The 14091-nt window shown below is 60.0% G+C and overlaps 1 protein-coding gene and 1 pseudogene across 1 annotated transcript, besides 5 other annotated features; both read left to right on the forward strand.

Annotated features, from left to right (window-relative positions):
- Nucleotides 1-10970: a sequence feature (areas not merged during assembly with more than two copies in the genome that could not be assigned to a particular haplotype).
- Nucleotides 118-10593, forward strand: Tc00.1047053510643.10 (dispersed gene family protein 1 (DGF-1), putative; the record flags this gene model as incomplete). The annotated part of the gene is made up of 1 exon (XM_813754.1): nt 118-10593. One exon carries the CDS (start codon nt 118-120, stop codon nt 10591-10593), a length of 10476 nt encoding a protein of 3491 aa, XP_818847.1.
- Nucleotides 5047-5106: a microsatellite.
- Nucleotides 10812-11248: a mobile genetic element.
- Nucleotides 10971-11809: a sequence feature (heterozygous, non-Esmeraldo-like haplotype).
- Tc00.1047053510643.20 lies at nt 11533-14091 on the forward strand (annotated as a pseudogene).
- Nucleotides 11810-14091: part of a sequence feature (areas not merged during assembly with more than two copies in the genome that could not be assigned to a particular haplotype) that runs on past the window's edge.

The following is a 14091-nucleotide window of genomic DNA, read 5'->3' on the forward strand; positions in this document are numbered from 1 at the left end:
TTTCAAGGTGGTAGGGATTACTTGCAGTATTACTTTTAGCAGTACTGGGATATCGATCTGGCGGAATCGTGTCACTGGATTCGCCATCTGTAGGGAAGGATTTGATAGACAGGAGTTATGGTCGACGGTGCGAGTGCGACGCACCGCGACAGCCCTGCTGATACGTGTCTGGGTCGGTGGATGCGGTCTGCGGTGGGTGGGTGTCCACGCAGCCGGCACCGTGTGCGGCGCAGGGCCATTGCGGCTGCGCTTTTGGCGCTGCTTGTGGCGTTGGTGCTGGCTGCTGCGGCGGCGTGGATGCCCGCGGTGCATGCGGTGGTGCTGCGACTGCGGGACGGCACGGTGGACAGAGCCATCACGGTTGGCCGCGCCGTGGACACGGTGCTGATGGACGGCGTGTCCATCACGAACGGCGTGGCTGTTGTGTTTGACGTTGCGGCGATGCTTCCCGGCGCGCTGCGCATCGAATTGAGGAACTGCGTGTGCGACGGCGGTGCGCAGATCTACGTGCGGGGCTACAGCGGCGAGCCGGCGAGTGACCGGAGCCTGGAGGTGAGCGTGAGCGGGCTGTCGGGGAGCTACTGCTCGCTCGTGTTTGTGCACAACCTGCCGGCACACACGAACGTGACGGTCCGTGACTCGACGGTTGTGACGGCGGGGCCGATGCGCTACTCGCAGCTGAGCGGGCTGACGGACGCGGTGGCGGCGCCGCTTGTGCTGCACGCGACGTCGCTGTTACAGACACAGCTGCGTGTGAGCAACACTGTGCTGAGGTCGTTGCAGGCGGGCGGGTCGGCGGTGTACGTTGGCGGCGGTGTGGACCTGCTGTCGAGCGCGGTGGTGCTTGACGGCGTGTTGCTGGAGGCGTCGGGCGGTCCGACCGCTTCCGCGTTGCATGTGGCGTCCTCGTCGAATCTCAGTCTGCGGAGCCACTCGGTGTTCTCCGTGACGAACGTGTCGGTTGTGAGCAGCGGCGGCGGCCTTGTGCTTGGCGAGCGCCTCGCGGTGGTCGATTCGGTGCTGCGCTTCGTGGGCGTCGAGGGGTCTGCTGCGTCCTCGCTGGTGCGCTGCGACGGTGGGACGATCGGTGTCGGCGGGTGGCTGGAGCTGCACGACGTGTGGGCGGTGGGCGAGGCGTCGTCTGTGGCGTCGCTGTCGGGGGTGACGCTGAGCGGCGGCGCCGTGTCGATTGCGCGCTGCGCTGCCACTGGCGCTACGCTTGTCTCCGGGCCGACGATCACGAGCGGCGTCGTGTCGGTGCAGTGCAACCGTGCCGGCGGCCGGGTGCTGCAGAGCAGCAACGACTACCGCATGGCCGGCCTGTCGTCCGTGAGCGTGGTGCCGTGCGACGGCTGTGCGGCTGCGCTGGCGTGCTTTGCTGCGCTGACGGCGTCGTTCTCTGACTGCGTGTGCAGCTGCCGTGCCGGCGGTGTGGGCAAGGCGTGCCTGCCGTTCGACGTGCCGGCTGCGAGGGCCGGTGGCGGCGGTGGCGATACTGCGGAGGGCTGCGTGGGTGGCGTGATGCTGACGGAGTCGGTGACGGTTGGCGGCGGGTGGGCGACGGCGTGCTTCGACTCGGTGGTGTTCAGCGGGCCGATCACCGTGACGGTGGACCTGCGCTTGATGGACGCGTTTGCTGACGCGCTGAACGTGACGCTGTGCCACTGCGTGCTTGCGGGCGGCGCACAGCTGCGGATTGGCGGTCTCAGCGAGAGCACGGCGCGCCTGATGCCCCACGCCCTCGTCAACATGACGAATGTGACGTCGGTGGAGGGCACGATTATGCTGCATGGCGCGATGCCGTCGAACTCGAGTGTGGTGCTGGCGAACTCAACGCTGCGCGCGACGGTTGGCGGGTCGCAGTACGTGCCGACGACCCGTGAACACGAGAGATTCCGGTACGGCCCCGCGCTTGTCCTGGACGGCGTCCGGCTTCTGTCGACGCGGTTTGTCATGACGCGGTCGTCACTGGTGTGTGGCGGGGGCTCGTGCGCTGCGATCCTCGTGGGGCGCGGCTTTGTCGTGAACCTGTCCAGCGTCTTCTACATGGACAATTGCGCAGTGAGTTCGCAGACGCACGTGATGTACGCTCTTGCGTCGGACCTGCGTGTCAGCGGTGGCTCCGTGTTCTCCATACAGAACAGCTCGTGGAGTGCTCCGAGCACCGAATACTACAACGGCGCGTGTGTGTTCAGGGATGTCGCGGTGGATGGCGGTAGCGTGCTGCAGATTGTGTCTAGCACTTTCCGTCTCGGTTTTGCCATGCTCATTGCAAACACGCTGAATGTGACTGATGGCAGCTGGCTGGTGCACCGCAACAACGAGTTCCGCACCGCCTACGTCGTGTACGTGGTCGAGGAGAACGGCGTGGCGTTTTGCGATCGGAGTGTGTGGTCGATACTTTACAACAAACTCACGTACCGCTCGTACTCGTCAACCATTCCACGCATGACAAGCAAGTGGTCACCACCGTCCGACTCGCGCCCGATCATCTACGGTGTGTGCAACGAGGCACGGGGCTCACCTGTGACGAATTACCGAGACGACCTCAATATTTGGACGCCCGTGAGGGTGTTGGCCTGTGGTGCGTGCACCGTGGACGCCGTGTGCTTTGCTGCGAGGACGAGCAGCATCAGCGGCTGTGAGTGTGTGTGCGCTGCTGGCGGCTACGGTGACACGTGTCTACCAGCTGCGATTCCGGACGGCCTTTGGCCGCTTCCGCTCACCGACGCGAAGGACACGGAGGTCCGCTGCGTGCACGGTGGCAGCATCAGCTCTTTGGACGTCCCTGATCCCGGTGTGCGTGGTCTGTGCTTCGTCAACGTGACCTTCACCGCCGCGATCGTGCTGGACCTGTCGTATTTTGACGCACCGGAACAGACACTCAACGTCACGCTGCTGCAGTGCGTTCTCGTGGGCGTGTTGATCAAGGGGAGTGGTGCGCATGTGCACGTGAACGTGACATCCTCGGTTTTGGATTTTGGTGCATTGGAGTTTAAGGGTGATTTTGGCACTGGATCCCAGATACTGGTGGCGGGCTGTGCGCTTGTGGCGACGTCGAGCTACGCCATTGCTTTTTTGGATTTTACTGTTGGTGCGAACTCAACTCTGTGGCTACTCGACAACCGCATCGCAGGGAATATGTACGCACTCTATTTTCCCAATGCTGCTGTTGTTGATGGTGGCGGGATCATTGTGAAGGGAAACACGCTGGGTACTATGGAGATTAAAGGTATGGAATCATCTCTTTATTTTTACGCTGTTGATGTGAAGAACGACGGCTATTTTGGCGTGGATAACAATACGATGAGAGCCATTAGCGGAGTTTATTTTTTTGGGTTTACCACTGTGAGCTCCGCGGGGCTGCTGCGAGTGGCGGACTGCACCTTTGCTGGCAGCGCGGGGGGTTTTGTTTCCGCGCTGGTGTATCTTGACGGCTCTGTGACTCTTCAGGGTGGTGCGCAGTGGCGTGTGGAGGGAAACAGCGTGGGTGCAGCCTCAGTATTAACTATTCCGTATTCCAAGCACAAAATTCAGCTATCAGACAGCGGCACCACTGTGGTGCTTGCACACAACCGTCAGGTGAACTCGAGGGCTTCCTTTTTCAATATTTTCCCATCGAGCATTGTCGCGACGTTACCCGCGCGGTTTGTGGTTGGGTGCAACCTGCAGGGCGGTGAGGAGGCGTTGTACGACGACGTGTTTTCGGAGGGCGTGGAGCTGTTTGGGTGTGGCACGTGCAACGACGACGCGGCGTGCTACATGCCCGGGACGGAGTCGGTGGACCGCAGCTCGTGCTCGTGCAGCTGCAGGGACGGATGGCATGGCGCGTCGTGTCTTCCCTTCGAGGTGCCCGACGCGGTTGTGCCGCCCGTGGCGGAGAGAGCCGTCGACGGCGACACGAGCTGCGTGGTGAACCAGACGCTGACGAGCCTCGCGCTGAACATGTGGAAGACGCACCACTGCTTCTTGGGTGTGACATTCAGCGGCGTGGATGCTGCGCTGACGTTCTTCTTTAACAGTATGCCGCTGCATCTCCCTATCAACATCACGCTCACTGGGTGCACATTCCGTGAGGGTGCCGCGCTGGAGTTTGTTGGGGGTGCTGAGGCGGCCGAGTCATCCGGCGTCCTGATCCGCGTGAGCCAGACGGTGATGCGGCCCTCCGTCGTTATTTTTGCACTCGCCCTTCCGCAGCACTGCGACATCGCCGTCACGGAGGTTGACGCGGCGCAGTCCTCCGCAGTCCATTCGCCGGACACAGTGAACAACAAGCTGAGTGTTGTGATGCTGCGGGAAGTCGTGTTGAGTGCGTCTTCGCTTTTGGTCAGCAACGTCAGGGCGCATGCAACGAAGCGTGATGCGTTTGGTTTGTACTCGACTGGGACGCTGAAGCTGGTGGGTGGCAGCTCGCTGTACACGCGGTACTGCAGCTTTGATGGGTACACACACCTTTTCCACGTAAATATCCTCAGTGTCCGCGAACACTCCGTTTTTGCGCTGCTCAACAATACAATGTCCTCCGGGAAAAGCCTTCTGTTTCAGTATCTTGGCTTTAGCGTGTCGGATTACAGCGTACTGCGTGTGGTAAGGAACAGCGGCTCCGTGTCATACGCCATCTTTGCAGACGACTTATGGACCGTTCAGCAGTCAAGCTGGCTGGATTGGCGCGACAACGACGTGGGAGTGGGTGCGATGTTCCACGAATCCGAATCCACTTTTGTGAGCATTGACGACAGCAGTGTGGTGACGCTGACGGGCTGCAAGATGGGCTCGACGGGGCTGTCGGGACCCCTGCTATCTCGGGTTGACGCCGGCTACCGGTTCGTTGCTGGGTGCCTGACGGTCGCGGGACGTTTGCTGACGACGGCGGCAGAGCTGGAGCTCCACGGCATCACCAACGTGACGACGGTTGCCGCGTGCGGGGAGTGCACGAAGGAGGGCGACTGCTTTGCACCGCTGACGACGGCGGTCATTGGCTGCAAGTGCCAGTGCGCTGCTGGAGGGCACGGCGATGCGTGCGTCCCGGCGCCTGTGCCTGCTGGCCCGCCGCCACTGCCCACGCCGCCACCGCCACCGCCACCGCCGCCCACACCACCGCCGCCGGTTGGTGAGTGCATCAGCGACATGGTGTACCCCGAGGTTGCGCAGGCTGTGGGCGGCGGGCTGTCGTGGCTGTGCTACCGCAACGTGACGTTCAGCGGGGGCGGCATGAGCCTGACGGTGCTGATTGGTGCGATGACGGGCGAAGTGGCGAACGTCACGTTCGATGGATGCACGTGGAGGGACGGCGCCGTGCTGTTGCTGTTGGGCAATGCGTACGCCGCTGTGGGGTCGCTGAACATCGTCGTCACCGGTAACACGTTCCGTGGCGCGCTGCTTAGCCCGGAGGGTGATTTTCCACCGCACACGAACATCACGATCAGCGGGAACCGCTTCACGGTCACGAGGCTGATCCCTCGGCCGGGTTTGGACCTTGACAGCCCGTCGTGTGTTGCGATGAATAGGCTGTGGATCAGCAATGACTCCGCGGTGGTGCTCAGTGGCAATGTGTTTCATAGCGTGACGGCATCGTCAAGCGCCATTCACGTTGTTGAATCTGCGCTGAGGGTGTCGTGGCACTCCGTGTTTGCGGTGGTGGGCAACACGTTTCATATGGAAGGCGGTGACGGTACGCTGATACATCTTGAGGGATCTGGTCAGTCGTTGTCGCTGAGTGTACTGAACAACTCTGCCGTGGCGATTCGAGGTAACTTTGTGTCGAGGCCGGTGCGCCATTTCATTTTTTCTTTCTGGGCCTTAGGTGTGGAGTCTCAATCATCGGTCGTGTTTCAGGACAACGACATGCAGGGAAGCTCGGTTGTGTTTTATTCAGATTTTGCTTCCTACATTTACTACAACTCCTGGCTGCAGTTGAGCGGCAACCTGTGCCGTGTGTCCCCATTGCATGCGTTTGCACTCCTGAACCCCACGGTGAATCTCCGCGACTCCACGGTGTCTGTGTCCGGCAATCGATTCATGTCCAGCACAGGCACGCCGACAGCGCTGCGGATATTCACGGGGTCGAGCGATCTCACAAACGGAGCGATTTTGTTTGCGTGCAACACCATGAACGGCGAGGAGCGGGTGAGATACATTATTCCGTCCGTGTACAATATCACCATTTTGACCTGCAGCGATCCATGCACCCTCGCGACGTCGTGCTTTCCCGCGTACACGACGACGGCCTCGAGTGATGGCTGCACCTGCACGTGCGCTGAGGGCGGCCACGGCGATGCGTGCCTGCCCGTCGCTGTTCCCGAGCCACCGAGCACCGACGGCGCCGACTTGTGCGTGCGGGACGTGCGTGTGGGTGTGGAGGTGAACGTCAGTTTCGGGACGTCGGTGGTGTGCTACGTTGGTGTGACTTTTGCGGCGGACGTCGTGGTGGACGTGGAGTCGATGTCAGGGAGCGTGCGCAACGTGACGCTGGCGGACTGCACGTTTGTGGGCGGAGCGAGCCTGTACGTTGTTGGGTGGCGGTCCGACCCGCCTGCTGGCGAGCGCGCCGATGTGTTGATCAGCGGGCTTGAGTCGCGCTCCGGCGGCGGCGTGGTGGTGGCGAACCGATTTCCGCCGGGCTCGCGCGTCACTGTGGTGGACTCGGTGCTGATCGCAGAGGCGCGTGTTGCGTACCGCGGCGACTACGGCCTTGGCGACGTCTCTGCGTGCCTCGTGTTGCACAACGTGAATCTGACGGGGAGCGTGCTGACCATCGCGCGCACGCATGTGGCGGCGGTGTTCCGCGACGCTGTTGGCGTGTTGGTGGTTGGCGGCGTGGCGCTGTCGTCGCGCGGTGCGCTGTACGTGGACGGGCTGTCGGTGCAGACGGCGCTGGGGCTGTGCGTGTCGGTGGAGGGCGGTGTTGCGGCCAGCGACGGCTCCGTGGTGGCGTTTGTTGACAGCGACTTCCTGCTGTGCAAGCACGCGGTGTCTGTGCGTGGGGCTGTGAGCGTGTCGGGCTCCGCTGTGGCGCTTGTGCGGAGCGACTTTTCGTCGACGGAGGACTACGCGGTGGCGTTTTATTCGACTGTGAGCCTGGCTGGCGGGTCGATGCTGCTGGCGAAGGGCAACGTGCACGACGGCGTCTCGAGGGAGATGCTCTACGCTGCTGGCACCGTGACCGCTGCTGGAGGCACGCTGAGCTTTGTGCGCAACCGAGCGCTGCTGCCACGGATGCTGTCGCTGAGCCTGTCGCTTGCGGCTGGGGCGCATGTGAGGGTGGCGTGCAACTACGCTGGTGGGCGTGTCCTGTCGACGGCGGAGGAGTACGCGGCGGCTGGTTTTGGCGACGCTGGGCGCATCGACGTTGCTGGGTGCGACGCCTGCGACAGGGACACGCACTGCTACGCGCCCGGGACGGCGTCGGCGAGCATGAGGAATGGTGTGTGCGTGTGCGAGTGCGGCAGCAACGGGTACGGCGAGGCGTGCGTGCCTGTGGGAGCTCCCGCACTGCCGCCCGCTGTGGGCACTGCGTCGAGTGTGTTCATCCGCGAGGGCGTGACGGTGCGGTCAGTGTTCGTTGTGCCTGCCGGCGCGAGCGAGGTGACGCTGCGCCACTTTGTGCTGGACGGCGTGAGTCCTGTGCTCTACGTGCCGTGGATGGCGCGAGGCGGCGTGCGGATCGTTGTGCAGAACGTGTCGCTGCTGAACGGTGCCGTGCTGTACGTGATGGGCGGTGGAGCGTTGCGCGGTGCGGTGGCGGCGGGGAGCGACGAGAGCGGGCCGGTGGAACTGTCGGTGTGCGATGTGGAGGCGCTGAACGGTGCGCTTGTGCTGACCGGCACGTTTCCCGCGGGGTCCGTGCTGACGGTGACGGACTCTCTGCTGGTTGCCGCGAGGCCGACGCCGCTTGTGTATCTTCCCGGCTTGCAGTCCTCGCCGTACGCACCGGTGCTGGTGCTGTCGGGCCTGCGGCTCGTGCGGTCCGTGCTGGTTGTGTCCGGCGTTGCCCTCGTGACCGTGGTGACTGGTGGGCGGACGGTGGCGGTGGACGGCGCCGTGCTGGAGCTTGTCGGTGGCGGTGTCGCGCTGGACGCGGCTGTGCTCGGTGGCGACGTTGCGTTGTACGCGAGTGCGCGCGTGGTTGCGTCTGGGGGCGCTGTGCTGCGCGTTTCGGGGAGCCAGGTGTACGCCGCGCATGGGCTGGTGTTTGGCAGCGGGGTGGAGGCTAACGCGTCCGCCGTCGTAGTGAACGACAACGCCGGTGTGCTGACCGATGGCGCGCTGCTGGAGCTGCGGGGGTCGGCGTCGTTTGTGTCCGGGTCGTGGCTGTCGGTGCGCGGCAACAGCATCAGCGGCAGACTTCTGTCTGTGCCGTCGTACCCGCGCCGTGCGGACCTCGTGCATAGCATTCTGACGCTCCATGGGAACGCCGGCAGCGGGCCCGTCGTGATGGACGGCACCGTTGCGCTCGGGGGAGCCGGCCGAAATTTCGTCGTGGGGTGCCTGACGCTCAACGGGCAGGCACTGCGGCCGATGGACTACAGGTCCGCCGGCATCATCGGGGAATTCCGTTCTGTGGCGTGTGGCGTGTGCGACGCCGACGTGCACTGCTTTGCAGCTGCGACGAGGGCGATGTCGGGATCGTGCGGCTGCCGCTGTGCTGACGGCGGGTACGGGCGCGACTGCCTGCCGGTGTACCTGCCGCACGTGGACGGGTGCAACCGCACGCTCTTTAGGCCGCCGCTGAGCCACACGGCGACGCTGACGGAGACGCGCAGCCTGAATTCAACGTGGACGGCGACACCAACGTGGACGCCGAGCGTGAGCACGACGCACTACAGTCCGACGCAGTACGGGCCGACGGAGACCCTGCGGGTGACGGAGACGGTGGCGCTGCCGCCCACGCGGAGTCCGACGGCGTCGGTGAGCAGCACGCTGTGGTGGAGCGACGTGGCGTGCCCGACACTCACCGTGACGACGACGGCGGCTGGAGGAGGCCTGACGCAGAACGACATCCGTGGCGGTGGGAGCGTTGTCCCGACGCTGCTGATGGTGGCGCTGCCGCCGCCGTTTCGGTGGGCACGCGACCCGCAGCTTGGCACGCACCTGAGCTTCGTGCCTGTCTCGACGGCGCAGCCGCGCGGGTTTGGCGGTCCGTGGGGAGCGATGCTGAGCAACGCGACGTGGGTGCGCAATGCGACGAATCCGTCCACCGTCCTGGAGCTGGCTTTGCCCGTGCACCGCGGTTACTTTGTTGCTGCCGACGAGACGCTAGTCATTCGCTGCGACGCTGCGGCAGTGTCCGGCGGCTGCAAGGGTGTGCTGCTTGGTTCCTTCACAATCAGGTCGAACACGCTGCCCGCCGCTGCCAGCGCCCTCTCGGCGATCACCGGCGTTGTTGCGGGTGCGGCGGCTGTTGCCGCGGTGGTGACCGGCGGACTGGGCTCCATCCTTGAGATGCAGGCGCTCGGCGTGTTTGCGAGGATGTCATGCGCCTCGGCGCAGGAGCGTGCGAGCACCGTTGCGCTGCCGTACTTTCTGTCGGTGTTCGCTGCCCTTGACCCAGTGTGGATGGTGGTGGGCAACGCGCTGCTTGCCGCTGTGTTCGGGTGCGTGCACTGCGGTGTGACGGCGGCCTTCCAGCGGTGGCGCGGCGTGGACGCTGCGAGTGCGTGGGCTGCGATGCGCTTCCCGAGCCTGACGTACGTCGTGGCGCACGCGATGCATCTAGGCATTTTCTTCGGCTCCGTGTTCGCACTGGCGATGTCCGACGCCCGCGTGCAGCACCGCGTGATTGGTGTCGTTGGCGTGCTGTACGGTGTGGCCTTCCCCGCTGGCGTGTGCTACTTGATTGCTCGCGACGTGGGCGCGAGCTTCACGAGGTACTGGCAGTTTTTGAGGAAGCCGCTGCCCGAGCGCCTGCTGTACCCTGTCGGGTATTGGCACCCCGCGGCGCAGCAGCGGATGTACGGCGGCATGCTGACGAACATGAGGGGCAACCACGTGTACTGGTGCGTGTTCCAGCTGTCGGTGCTGTGTGTGGTGGGCCTGATTGCGGCTGTGCACCCGCCCGTGGGAGGCTGCCACGTCCAGTACTTCTGCATGGCGGCTGTGCTGCTTGCGGGTTCGGGCGTGGTTGTCTTCACGAACATGATGCGCTCGTCCTTCCTGACGGTGATGCACACTGCGGGCTTTCTGCTCCTTGCGACGCTGTGCGTGATCAGCGCGGCCAACCACCTTGCGCCGAGCGACGGCGGTGCGAGGGCGTACGTGGCTATCGTGCTGCTGCTGACGACTGTGGTGCTTGCGGTCACAGTGTACGGCGTCGTTGTGTGGTACGCAGAGGACCGCCACTGGCAGGAGCTGCGCGAGCCGCGGCGTGGCGGACTGGAGGCGCTGCTGCGCGAGGGGAGCGGCGACGAGAACCTGCAGAAGCTCCACGACATAACGTTATTGTCGTACGCCTCAGGCACCACCGTTGTGTCGTCGTACCGACCACCCGCACCGCTGCAGCCCATGGCCGGTGAAACCTGCTCAGACGCCCTGAGCCTTTTCGACTGTGCATCGAGTGCGAGCTGCAGCATTAATTATGCTCTTCTGGATAGGTGATGATGTTTTGCTTGAAAAATTTAACGCAGTTTTGCTTTTTTGAGGTGGAAAGGCTCCGCCCCCCCCCCCAACAGTATCCGTACGCGGCGAGACGACAAAAAACCCTTCGCAGATGCGGCATAACGTGGATGCATCTGGCAGGTACCTTTTCTTTTTTTTTCATTATTCATAGATTGATTGGGTGATTGATTTGTTGCTTTTTTTTTTTTTTTTTAAGTGCTTGTGAAAAGAATGATCGCGGGAGAGCTGGCCAACTTAATTAATTTATTTACATCCTGATAATTGAAGGCACTCTTTATGATACTTTTTACCGTATGAATATATTGGGAATTACACGACTTTAGGGGGACAGCAGGGAACCGATAGGGGCTAGATGCTTTTTATTTTTACCATCTTACCCACCCACTTTTGATTCCCACCATGCGGCGGGTTCTTGTGGTTGGGGGACTACAAAGTCTGCCATTTCGTCAGTAAATATATTAGATCCTATCTGACTGCAAAAGGCTGCGTGAGCGGCCAAAAGAATATATACATATATATATAGTATCAGGAGAAGACATGTAGTAAATTAACTTCCTATGTGTTGCCCCTTTTCCTATGTTGTCTGGTTTCTTTACATAACTTGAGGATCCAGCCAGCGGTCAAGAAGATTATTCGAGCTCAATATTTACTCTACCCTGTGTGGGAGACTGAATTGTTGTGGCTCTCTGTCATGTATGTGCATTTTTTTAACCCTCTCATTCCTTTCTTTGGGTGGTTAGTGTTCAGCTTTAACTCAATCCAACCAAGAAATCAAGGAGAAACAATAATGAGGAAATTCAAGCGCCTACTGTCCCGAATGGAGATCGGAGGAGAGCGAGGTCGGAATTTGAGGGTGACACAGATCACACCTCCGCGACTCGCGGAAGAGTGGAGGAAGCGCGGCGACCACAGTGGAGCATGAGCAGCAGCGTAAAGGACATCCTGCTGGAGGGAAGCACTTGCAGTACCGACATGAAGCTGAACGATTTCCTTCGTAGCAAATTGGGCGGCAGGGGCGTTGTGGACACCAATGAGAAAGTCGCTATGGAGATGTTTGTTCAGGATCCCGAGACGTTTATCCAAAACGAAAGGTTATTACGCATAATAACGGCATCGCCGTCATACCAAGAGCTGGAAAGGGAGTTGGATGAGATGAAAATTCTATTGGAGGCCATTAATAAACTTCATGACGAGGATGTGTTTTCTCTCGAGCAATGGAGGGGATATGAAGGAAAGGATACGGTCACTCCTCTTGCAAGGGGAAAAATAAACGGAGTTCTCACTCATGTACTGAGAGAAGAAAGGCGTTGGGCGGAGGAAAGGGCGGTGCGGGAAAAACAAGTAGAACTTACCCTAACTACTACGATCGAAGATGTACTGTTTAGAGGAAGAGTTCGCGTCAAGGACATGAAGCTGAATGATTTTATTACGATGGAAATGGAAGGCAGAGGCATTTTGCGCGCCAATCGGAATGTCTTGTTGAAGGAGTTTTTCAAGGACCCCACGAGGTATATCCACGATGCGGGAGTATTGAACGAAATACAGGCATCAGATGCTTATTTGATGGCCGAGAGGGCTGTACGGGATGAAATGGATATGGAAAAAGATTTAAGGAAGCTTTACAAAAATGGTGTCAGCAATCTATTTGGGTGGTCAGTGGCTTCTGCGGAGATAAGAGCAAGTGTTCGTGACATCACCAAAAGTTTTTTGGATGCAGCCCTTGAGGAGGCGAGGAAACCAACGACGACGATTGCACCGATAAAAATGGAGGGATTGTACGAGTCTGTGTACAATGCGAGGTGGCATCATGTCGTAGAAGTTCCTGGCGGCGAGGGGACGGGAATGGAAGTGAAGAAGGGAAGACCACCACAGCAATGGACTTACAAGAAAGTCGGCTACTGTCTCGAAAGGGATGACGGTGCGGAGCAATACGGTGCTGCACGACTCAGGCTGATGGTGCTCGCCTCGGACAAGGGAAGGGCCGTACTCGTGGGCGGGGACTGAATCCACTCGTGACTGCTATGTGAACTGTGAGGTGGAGCGAGCGTGGCGGATCGTCAAGGGCGACCTAACCGAATGGCTCAGCACTCACGGTACGGCCGACTTTACGCCCAAGAGGCGTGTGTTGGTTGGGACGCCCGAGATCGGGAAGTCGATGGCTGCCGGTTTGTACTTCCTCTACCAGCTGCTGCAATACGACGTGAAGAAACTCCAAATGGTTGTTTACTTTATTGCGGATCGAACATTTCTGTTTGACAAGACCATCCAGACGGTGACGAGATACATGAGCGACTTCAGTAATGCGTCTGTTGCGTGGATTATGTCTGACCGTGGGATGAAGGGGTAATATTATCCACGATTTGGCAGAGCCGGACGATGAACCGTCTGATGATTTGCCTCCCAGGGGATGGGGCATGGTTTTGTTGTCACCCCCATTCGAGAGGAACTACAAAGAATGGATGAAGCGGAGCAGTGCCAGAACAATAGTTATGGATTGCCCTGGTGAAAGCGATGTGAAGGCGATGTGCGTTTGGATGAGGCGCCATCAGCCCGTGCGGGAGCAAGCGGAGTACTGGAAGGTGGTGAAGAGCCAAATGGATGAAGTGGGACCTATTCCACGTTATATCTTTGACGAGCGAATGTATGATAATTGGGTTCAACGGTGTCACAAGACCGTCGATGAGGCGACCTCTTCTGCAATCTTGCAATACAGTGGTTTGGGACTTGGTGGATCCTGGGATCGTATGAAGGTGCTCTACTGGCTTGCGAGGGTTGTCCGAATACGAGGTGAAGAGTTTGGTTATGAATTTTTTTCCAATGTACCGGTGTCTGCTCACCTCGGAAATAAAACATTATTCAAGTCGGCGAAGTTAATGCAGCAGCTTGATTTTAATTTACTCATATCGGGGCTGAAGGATTATCTCATATCAGAAAATTTTGGAAGGTGCACCGTGTTTGCATTTTTGAATGAATCTTTTGTGCGTGCAATAGAACGCGGACTGAGGGAGCTGAGGCCATCACCACAACGTCGGTCCCACCGCTGTGCGCTGGCGGTGTACTCACAGGAGCGCTCCACCAGGCACCATGTCTTACCGCCACTGGAACACTTTTCCGAGAGGATTGATGTGGAGTGCGGGGTGCTGTACGTAACGGAGGTGGAAAACTTTCCGCTGGTGGACGGCTTTTTCTTTGTGAAGTCAAAACCAATGACGCTGGTTGGGCTGCGGATAGCCACGGCGGGCGGGCATCACACCACCGCCAGCACTGTGAGGCAGTTCACTGAGTGCCTGGCGGCATATTTTAATGGTTGGGAGGAGTTATCCCGACAACTGTCGTGGGAGATTATTTACGTGCAGCACGCAGACAGCACGCCGATGAATGGCTGGCAGGGATGTGATGTCGTCGACTCCAATAATGTGAGCGGCGCGGACAAAAATGAAACTGCGGTGTTTTGGAACGAAAAGGTACGCCAGTAGC

Source organism: Trypanosoma cruzi, genomic scaffold, assembly GCF_000209065.1.
Source record: "Trypanosoma cruzi strain CL Brener 1047053516803 genomic scaffold, whole genome shotgun sequence".
NCBI lineage: Eukaryota > Euglenozoa > Kinetoplastea > Trypanosomatida > Trypanosomatidae > Trypanosoma > Trypanosoma cruzi.